This window comes from Onychostruthus taczanowskii, unplaced genomic scaffold (assembly GCF_017590055.1).
Source record: "Onychostruthus taczanowskii isolate IOZ18803 unplaced genomic scaffold, ASM1759005v1 scaffold104, whole genome shotgun sequence".
NCBI classification, from domain to species: domain Eukaryota; kingdom Metazoa; phylum Chordata; class Aves; order Passeriformes; family Passeridae; genus Onychostruthus; species Onychostruthus taczanowskii.
Genome location: NW_024496968.1, coordinates 617,922 through 628,537, shown reverse-complemented (window position 1 = coordinate 628,537; position 10,616 = coordinate 617,922). Strand labels below are relative to the sequence as shown.

Genomic DNA, 10,616 nt, shown 5'->3' with positions numbered 1-10,616 from the left:
CTGTGAATTCTTTTTTCTGGAGTTGCGTAGGATTACCCACAATGGCTATAGAAAAACATGACTCACATTCTGACTGGGTCTGTGATGAAATATAAATCGTTACCTTGATTTGGGTGGCTTTTTTGTTGTGCAGAGAAGGGCAATGGAGCTGGGGGAGGGTCTGGGAGCACAGGTCTCATGAGGAGCGGCTGGGGGAGCTGGGGATTCCAGCCTGGAGAAAAGGAGCTCCGGGATGGCCCTATCGCTCTGCGGCCACCTGGAAGGAGGCTGTAGCCAGGTGTGGGCTGGTCTCTTCTCCCAGTCAGCAAGGGACAGGATGACACAGGATGTGGCCTCAAGCTGTTCCAGGGGAGGTTTAGGTTGGATTTCAGGAGAAATTCCTTCACAGCGAGGGTGATCGGGCATCGGGATGGGCTGCCCAGGGTGGTGGAGTCACCATCCCTGCAGGTGTTTAAGGGAAGCCCGGACGTGGCGCTGAGTGCCCGGCCTAGTTGACCTGGTGGTGTTGGATCAGAGCTGGCCGTGGCGCTCCGAGGCTCTTTCCCGGGATCCCGGCGCTTGGCGCCAAACGCCGGCGCTGCGGCCACGCCCTTTCTCCCGCGCATGCGCCCGGCCTCGGCGCAGGCACTGCGGGAGGCGCCCCGTGCCGCCGCCGGCTGATGACGTGAGCGGAAGCGAGGAGGGGTCCTTTCCCTGTGCCCGCTCGCCCCAAGGTGCCTGCGGAGCTCGGCGCGGGCCGCGCGGCAGGAGCGGCGCGGGGCGGCGGCGGCGCCATGATGGTGGGCAGGACCAGCGCCATCGCCGCGGGGCTCTGCGGGGCGCTCTTCATCGGCTACTGCATCTACTTCGACCGCAAGAGGCGGAGCGACCCCAATTTCAAGAACCGGCTGCGGGAGCGTGAGTGTCCCGGGGCGCCTCCTCCCCTTTCCTCCCGTCCCGTCCCGCCGCCGCGCGCTTCCCTCCGTGATCCCCCCGTTTCTCCCCCTCGCTCACCCGCCCGGCCGGGGCGCGGGAAGGCAGCACGTGCTGTCGCCGCAGCGCCGCCCCCGGGCCCGGCCGGGACCCCCGCCCCCTCCGGGCCAGGCCCGGCGGCCCCCGCGGCTTTGCGGCCTCTCCCCCGCCCCTCGGCGGGAGCAGGGCCGGGCACAGCCGCAGAACCGCCAGAACCGGGAGATGCCTTCGAAATGCCGGCCATCCGCCCAGCACTGCCTCTGCCACCCCTGCAGCGCTAACCAGTGTGGCCAGACACAGTTTCCTCTCGAGCGCCCGCAGGGATCGCCACTCCAGCACCTCCTTTCACAGGCCAATGCCTGCCCCCCCCCACGGTGGACGGGATTTTTTCTGATGTCTCATCTGAATCCCCCATGTCTCAGCTTAAGGCCATTTTCTCTGGTGCTCTCACTGCAGGCATGGCAGAAGAGAGTGACCCCACATCACTACAGCCTCCGTTCAGGAGGTTCTAGACAGGCTCATCCCATCGGAGAGCATTTGCTGGAGGTGTTGGGGAGCCTGTGGTTTCCGTCCATGCTTGGTTCAAATTCACCTCCCCCCCACCTTTTTTCTTGTCCAGTCTTGCTCTACTACAGCTTCAGCAGTGCTATTGTGGCCACCACATTTACGTGGAGACACTTCTTATTTTTTTTTGTGTTTGGAACACAAGCAGGTAAAACTGTGATTTCTTACAGTGAAGTTGTTGCTGTGGTGAGGCAGGGGTCGGTGGCAGCTCTCAGGTATTTCATCAGCTGCATTCTAAACCCTCCTGGCAGCCCTGCCACTGGCTTCCAGGATAAGAATGAATGCCAGAGAAAACTGTTGATTAATCCAAGATGTGGAGCTCTTCTCCCATGGCTCTTCATTATTTCACATCTTCAACATTTATTCAAATGTTTTAATAATCAGTGAGGGTTTAATGCAAATGTAGGCATGAGTACTGAAGGAACACGAATGAATCATGAGGTGATACTTTTTATACTGAATTATTTCTGTCAGGATAATGTGTATATCATTCCTTTGGTAACTAATCTGAAGATAAGAAGTTATCATTAAGGTAAATTTTCCTGGCAAGTAAACATGACGTGATCAGCAGTTTCCTGGATGGAAAAGTCAATAACCAGACTGGTTGGAAATGAGTATTTACCTGATAGCATTAAAATGTAATTTAACAGATTTGGTTCTGCCTTCATGGACTGAATTTGCCTGGCCAGTGTTTTGCTTAGCGGTGCATTAATTCCTCTTTCCAGAATTTCCTCCACAGCAAATGATGTCTGTCAAATCTTTCAGCTTCAGGCCCTCGCTCCTGTGTAGGATTTTGGGCACATACCTCTTGTGTGTGTTCCAAGTCCTCATTTCCCTGCAGTGCAAATCATTAATTGGGAATGATTTAGTGCAGTTAACTGTGTGTGCTTGATTTGCACAAGCAAACTCGATTTTTGGCAACATAATCAGCCATGGGGTGTTTTCATGATGCCAAACATGCAGTAGGAGAAGCACCAAATTATGTAAGGTTTTTGCAGAAGCACCAAAAATTATTTTTGGATTCCAGGTTTCCATAATCTGAGCCTGTATCCAATCATGTTCTGAATAAACCTTAGAACTGCTCTGATTAAGAGTTGGCATTAACTTTGAAGTGGAAGACAAATGCGTTTTGGTTTGGTAGGAGGTCACAATTGTCATTTGGGGGTCTTCATTGTAGGACTTGAAGTCATTGCAGGTGATGCACTGGCCTGCATTTAGTTGTAAGGCTTTGTTTAATTTGGTTTGGTTGTTTTGGTAGTATGGATGCTTCAGCGGTGGTGCCAGGGATCTGGGTATGTAATACCCAGATTTTTACTGTTGGGTCGACAGGAAGGCTTGGGCTGCAAAATACTTGACCAGGAAAGGTTCAGTGCAGCAGCCAGCTGCAGTTCTTTTTGTAAAGGTGCTCCATGTGTTGTGCAATAGTGGGGTATGGGATGGAAAGCTTGCAGAAATCACCTTTACAGCACATCTTTTCCAGCAACCTTCTTGGGGTAAGATCCTTTTTGAGCCTCTGTGATGCAGTGTCACCAGAATTCGGGAAGGACAAGAAACCTAACATGTCAGTGAATTGCCTGTTGTATTGCAAAGGCCTGTCATAAAAATGAGGTGGCCAGATTTATGTTTCTGGGGAAAAGATTTATTGGAAGTTTCTGGAAGGCTTATGGAACTACTGTACTTGGATTTTCCACATGTTTTAATTTTACTTAGCAGGTTTTGTGGGTGGACTTTTTTGTTGGGTTATTTTTTAGGTCTTTGCTAGTTTGGGGGGCATGTCCATATTTGGTCTTGGGACCAAAAGGTAGCAAAGCTATAAACATCTGTAGCTGCTGAGCTTCCCAGGCTGTATTTTATCAATAAAATAATTCAGGTATGTCTACTTGAATGACTAAAACAGAAGTGCTCTGCTTTAAAATATAGACACATGTCTCTGTTCAGAGACAGCCAGAATTTCTGACTATGCTGAATTTTGCCCAAGAGCACCTTCTGCCTGGACAGCAGAGTGAAAGGAGGGCAGTAGGCAGACTTCACTGATGGGAGCTGAAAATGCAGATGGCTTTTTGGGTTTTCTGCTCCTTTGGGGGACTGGTTGGGAAGGTGCTGGGGCTGCTCAGGGGCCTTTGCAACCCGTGCCAGCAGGACAACTCATCCCTTGGTTCTCTTCTGTACCCTTGTACAAGAGCTGTGCCTGGAGGACCTGCACTGTGACAGCTGCAGTGTAGCTTTGTGCTTTGGATGCATGCACTGCATTTCTGTGCTAATAAACATGCAGTCTACAAAAGATTGCCTTTCCCTTTTCAAAATGGGATTATCTCTTTAGAATAGAAGGAAGTGTTTCATTTTCGAGGAGGTCCCTGAGGGAAAACAAACTCAGGGGGGGCTTTTTTTGTTTGTTTGTTTTTTGACGTTTTTTACCCTTCAAAGCCATTGCTTTTTTGCTTGTCATACTACAAATGTAACTTCTGGTTGTTATTTCAAAGATACTTTGAAAGTCGTATTTCTTCCCAACCAGTATGGGAAGAATTCATAAATATCCTTTAGAGTTACTTGGATTTTTTTTCTTGTTTTAGCTAGTGAGCTTTCAAAGAGTCTGTAAAAAAGTATTAAGAGAGAAGAAAAGTTCCATAGTAGTCAGGTTTGAAAGATTTCATAGATAATTTTTCAGATTTAAAATCTTTGTGATTCTTTATATTCCTTCACTATTTTCAGGTTAAAGTATATGATTTCAAATCTGTGTTCAATGCTCAAAAGCTTTCATTAGTTCCAGTTACCAGCCTGTCTTTTGTTTTGTTCTTTATTTCAGAATGCTTAACCTGGTGAATGATACCTTTTATCATATTTTAAGAAGCAGGTATCATAGTCATACCAAGAAAACACAATTTTCTCCTCAAATGTTCTACAAATGTTAAGCTCTTACTCTCTGTATTTCTTTCTGGTGTTTTTGCTGAATGCACTACAGCTACAATGTGGCTTGTTTTGATAGTAAAACATTTAAAATATTAATTTTAAAAAAAAATTTAATCTTTACTATTTTATCTATTATCAAAACTTGTTTCCTTATTAGTGCAACTTAGTTTTATGCAAATTACTGCTTCTGAAAAGTTGGAATGAGCTAATTGAACCACTGATTTTCAAAATAAATTCTTTAATATTGAAAACCTCCAAAATTATTAAATTGTAATAGACTACAGTTCTATCCAGCATGTTTTTCCTTCTATAGTGTAAATTAACATACACAGATCAGTTAGTTGTAGAAATCTAGGTGCTAATTGTTATTAAGATGGTGTATTAATGTAAAAGTTCCATCTAGTTAGATTGTGGACTCCCTTGCTATAAAGAACACAATCTTCTCAGTAAATGCCACGTGTTAGGTTATCACTATACTAGGGAATAGCATTCCTGACTGTCTTCACCATGTGGATAATTGAAAATTTTTAATTACCATGTAAAACTGCTGATCATATTTGGAAGTATTTCCAGCTTGTAAAATTGTATCAAAAGAAAAATCAGGGCTGTGTGACAGTTGTTTTTTGTCAGTACAGGAGTTTTCTGAGCGGACACTGAAGCCAAAGAGTAGAAGGACAGTTTAGCCATAGGCTGTATTCAGAGGTTTTGGTGGTGTAACTATTTCAGGTGATGAACTGACGATTTACATAAATTATGATTCCAAGGAAATTGCCAGTATAATTATTCTTTCTTGTATGAAGAACTGCTACTATAAAGATATCTTTATACCTGCCTAGCTGAATTAAAAGCAACTTTAATTTTAATTCCATTCGTTTTGCTGAAGTGGTACAACTTCATGTAGCAGACCAACTTTTTGCCTTTCGGTAGGCAGTTAAATCTGTAAATGTTTGTTCCATCTGTAAATGTTTGCTTTCCTCAGGTTTCAGAAATGTATGCTTTAGTATTGCTCCTGCTGAGGGATAGTGAGACGCTGCCATTTATTAACTAGTTCCCAAGTCTTTGCTATAAAGGAGCTGAGAAAGTGCACTGTGTGTATCTGCTGTGGCCTGCTGAAGTTCCCCTTCCTTGGTGGTGCACCATGCACTTCAAAACTAGATAGTTTGACTTACAGACAATTCTTCTGTGGCTCATTGTTAGAAGTCACGTGGATAATTCCTGTATTATTCTAATTCTCTTTGTTTGTGCTGTGCTGCTGTGCTGCCCTGCACGGCTGGTTTTTGCTGTAGCCCTCAGGAGAAGAATTCCCATTTTGGGCTGCTGCTACTGCCAGCCCTCATTAGACCTCTAAATGATGCTCTGTTGCACTGAGTGGGCTGCAGTCTTCTGTTCAATCTTTAGTATTTGGAATACATTATCAGTTTCTTCTTTTGAAAAGGACTTTGATTTGTTCATGGTTTCAGACTATAAGCTGAAGGGCTTTTTAATTACAAATTGAAAATAAAAGATGTTTTTATTCTTACAGGAAGGAAGAAACAGAAGCTTGCCAAAGAGAGAGCAGGACTTTCCAAGGTAATACTGTGTTCAATAATGTAGTGCTGTTTTGAAAGATGTTTCACTTGTATTATTTGTAAAATTTGTTTAAGGATTTGTTTTACAAACAAATTTGCAGGATTACAAACAGTTCTGTAAATATGCAGTCTTTAGGTTTTTTTAATGCTTGGAAATAATTGTATGGTTGTTCCTTTTTTTTGTGTCAGAGGAGTTACATAAGAAAGTACAACATTCACTGTGTGATTTGATGGTGTTTTCTCTCTTTGTAATATGAACAAGGACTTTTCACACATAAAATTATTGATGGGATACACTTATAACTGAACTTGATAGGTTGTTTTGCAATAAGTATTTTATTTCCTTTTCAACATTACCAATGGACCCAGAAAGAAAATACAAGATTTCTCTTAAACAATTGCAAGAAATACAGTTGTTATAAACATAATGCCCCTTAGAATTTATATTTGCTCCTAAATGGTGTACTTAATAAACTGAGTAGAGGTATTTCAGGCTCTCTCTACAGATTTGTGATGTAGTGTTATAAGACCTGAATCTGATTTTCAAAAACGTTCTGAATACGTTTAACTTAGTGGTGACACTTGTTTTTTTGCCAGTGTCAGTGTAACAATAGGGTTTTGTGCATGTTTAGTTTCAACTGAGAATATTTTCTGCTGACTTTTTATTAGCTGGTGTTTAAGGGCTGATTTAACTTTTACTCTCTGTGTTTATAGTTGCCTGATCTGAAAGATGCTGAAGCAGTTCAGAAGTTTTTTCTTGAGGAGATTCAGCTTGGAGAGGAATTACTAGCTCAAGGTAATAATATTTTTTTTCCAAAGGGTAAGTTGTAAAGTAATTTTTCTCTACCTTTATTAGAAGATGATTTTTATACACCAAGAAATTCTGGGGAGTCATATTCATCTAAGAAAATTTGCTTATTTGTATCTAACCTTATGTATTCAGAAAGTCGATCAAGGAAGGAGAAGAGCTTTGTGTGGATTGATTCACCGTAATTTAATCCACTCTTGGTGTATGTTTCATGTAAATGTGTTAGAGTGTGGAAGATGGTTGATTTCAAGACATTTAATTTGTCATACAGGTGAATATGAAAAAGGTGTTGATCACTTGACCAATGCCATTGCTGTGTGTGGGCAGCCGCAGCAGCTACTACAAGTTCTACAGCAGACTCTTCCACCACCAGTGTTTCAAATGCTTCTAACTAAGCTCCCTACAATAAGCCAGGTATGTGAAACATTCCCTGTTGGTCTGGTTTGGAAAAAATTTAAGTACTTACTTTATCCACTTTATTACTAGTCTTGAGTATCAGGTTTTGTAATCTGTTAGTTTTTTTATATGTTCAGTTAGATTAAAAGAAGCTTTTTTTTTTTCACCTGAGTTGTTAAAAAGTGAATAGGAAAATCATCATGTAGCATTAATAGGGCCCAGGATAAAACAGAAATACAAAACTTCTCTTGTGTATAGGGTATGCTAAGCTTTTGAAGTAGAGGCATGTGACCACAGCTCTGGTACTGTAAGTGGATCCAGTGTTTCCCAAATACAAGTTGGGGGGGATTGGAAAAACAGTAATTTTGTTGCACTGGGTCTTGAGAGGGATTTTTAAAATTTACGTTTCTACAAGTGTATGTAAGTGCTATGGAAGCTCATCAAAATGAATCTGTTGCTTTTGCTACCCTTTCGCTTCTGGGGACAGCTTTAGACACAAGATGTTAACTAGCACCAGAGCCCATGACAATTTTGGAAGCTTGGGAGTTTCCCTGATGATAAAACATTACTAGCTCTGTGTATAAAATGCCCTCCTGTTTCAGTCTGAGTACAGAGTGGGTGATGTTGTTAATGTGCCTGAAGGTGAGTCTGTGAAATAAATGACGTGTTTTATGTTCTTGGAAGTACAAGGGGACTCCCTACAGTGCCCCTGACATAAAGCAGAGACTCAGTGCTGGGTATCAGTTGGCTCTTCTTACAGCTCAGGCATGGTTACATTTCAGGTAAAGGTCCGTGTACTCAGTGGTAACACTGGCAAGTGTCAGGTATGCAAGATGTAAGAGTTGGGGAAATGATTGAACAAAAATGTTTCCTAAGAGAACAGTGCCAGAAACCACACAGAGGTCATCACTCGAGGTTGATAGAATATTGTTTATCTGACTTTGGCTTCATTACTGTTTGTAATTTCTGTGGAACTGACTTCAAAACTTTATTCAAATAGATTGCCATTTTTAACTTTAATCAGTTTGTTCAGTAATTACACTGCTTAATGTTCAGTGTAAAATTACATTGCTTGATAATCAATTGCCTACTGTCAATTTTATGTAATTGTGAATGAGTTTTTCTCCTTCTTACAGAGAATTGTAAATGCACAGTGCTTGGCTGAAGATGATGTTGAATGAGGTCACACCACAACAGGGGGAAAAAAGTTTTCTTACCCCAGAAGATGAGCATCAGTAGGGGGATAAAGGGGCAAACATAGTAGTTAATGGACTGTGTACCACATCGGGTTCTACCAGAGTTAAAATTAACTTTGTGTAGGTGGGTTTCGCAGGATTTTATTTATTATCCCAGTGAAAAGTGTATTTTGATAAGAATTCATTTTATAAATACACTATGTTGAGTTATCAAAGTATCACTAACTTCATTATTATTAAAATACGCAGTTGTAATGTTGTACATATACAGACATAAAACTACAACCTATTAAAAACCCAATGCTCATTTTTGAAAAGACGAAGTTATGGCAATAAAGATTTATCTGCACTTGTGTGTCCCTATAGTACTACTTTAAAATTCAGAATATTTGGGTGTCAGAGCAAACAATCTAAAAATTACAACATTAAAATTTATTTTTAATGTTACGGCTGGTCTTCCAATATTTTTCATGAAGTTTGAAACTTTGTGTAATTTCCTGAGAAAATAAATAGATGATCATTTAACATGTAACATACCACCTTAAAAGGAGATGCAGATCACAATGGTAAGAGATGACTGGCTGCAGAAAGAATGACGAATCCATTTCTGTCAGGAAGAAAAATATGTAAAATGATCAATTTGAAATTGCTGGCAAACTTGAAAGCTCTGTTAATACAGGCGTCTGAAACAAAGCTGTTTGGAATAGAACCTGGGCACATTTTAAGAGCACTAAGGTTGGGGTTTTTTGGAAAGCTTAAAATGTTGCAGGATAGACAATTGACATTTCAGTCTGTAGTCTTCAAGACCACGGCAAATGGTTGTTAACAGTCTTTTAAAGGCATTTGCCTTAAAAAAATTACACTAAGGTAAGACAATTATATCCCATGGATAAATAGCAAAAGCTAATGGAATTAGATGTACAATTTCAGTATGGTGTGGTGAATTTTCCTTTGCCAATAAAAGGAAGACAGATAATATACAGCAGGCTCAAGTGAGTAGGAGAAGGGTACTTATGAAAGGAAGTTTTTAATGGGTAGGATTTTCTAAGTGTCAAAACAGACTGGCTTCTGCTGTTCTCTGGGTTTGTGCTGTCAGCACTCAGGTGGCAGAAGAAACAATTAAAAACATAGCTTTATCTTTTGGCACAGTGGCTGATTTTTAACTTTAGGAGAATGCTTTGAGGTGTCTTTCAGACCAGCTGACAGTACTAATGATACTGCTAGAGTAAGGTATTAGGTGGCATAATCTTGTAGAAGTGAGATACATTGAGAGCACTCTAGCCAACTCTGTCTCATTTCAGCCTGGTATAAGTTTCTTCAAAGGCAGATTCTCTTCAGTGGTTCAGGAATTGCCTCACAGGATTTTTGAGAGGTTAAGTAGATAGTTGATGATGATCTAGCAGTCAGTATCTGGGTTTGGGAATAGAAATGGCTCTTACTGAGTCATTCTGCTGAGATGGTTTGCTATGGAATAGGTATTTTCCCCTGAAACCCTTGAAAATATTGGAAAGATTTGAGGTGCTGTTGAAATTTTCTGTAATGTGATAAATACTGAAGTTAGTGGCTGGTATCAACAAACATCTTAAACAACTGGATGTAGTTTAATCTTTGTGCTTGAATTGTTCAGGAAGCATAGGGTAAAAGTAAAATGTAGCAGCCATATTCTTCTGGGGACAATGGCCAGCGTGCTCTTTTAATTTATTTTACAGGGACAAAGTTATTTTGCACTTAATAAAAATACAGTGAAATTACAGAAGGTTCTGATTTTAATGAGGCTTTTTGAAGGAGTTCTAACTTAAAAGTACAAAGTAGGAATTTGTAGGTTATGCTGACAGAACTGTTAGCATATTTACCTTCTGTTTTGCTGGTAACTTCAGCCTATCTTTTTAGTTCAGCTTTTAACATTGTTTTAAGGTGAATAAATCTTCCCTTCTGCCTTGAAAAACAAACCCAAACAGTACAAGACAAAAGTAGCACCCTTGTGTCAAACCTGAGCATTTTTCTCCACTCTTTGGTATAACGATGACAATTTGAATTCACATTTTAGCTTACAGCAAAGCTCTCCTGAACAGTGTTTCAGCAAACCTGGGTGTCAATTCTGATTTTGATGGAAGGCTTGGTTACAGTCTGATTATATCTATAAATGGTATTTGCTGTAATAAGCATCATAGACACACATATTGCTCTAATGTTTTTCATTTTCTTGAGCCTGCAAAGTTAGATGCA

General features: G+C 41.2%; 1 protein-coding gene and 1 non-coding gene across 2 annotated transcripts; both read left to right on the top strand.

The window, feature by feature from the left end:
* Positions 1-664: 664 nt before the first annotated feature.
* On the top strand, positions 665-8,739 carry TOMM20 (translocase of outer mitochondrial membrane 20). Its single transcript, XM_041414122.1, has 5 exons — positions 665-897; positions 5,945-5,991; positions 6,705-6,786; positions 7,070-7,212; positions 8,331-8,739. Exons 1-5 carry the CDS (start codon positions 774-776, stop codon positions 8,373-8,375), a joined length of 441 nt encoding a protein of 146 aa, XP_041270056.1. The 5' UTR covers positions 665-773; the 3' UTR covers positions 8,376-8,739.
* Positions 1,743-1,877, top strand: LOC121341057. Its single transcript, XR_005953385.1, has one exon. It is a non-coding gene; the product is annotated as a small nucleolar RNA SNORA14 (small nucleolar RNA).
* Positions 8,740-10,616: the final 1,877 nt, after the last annotated feature.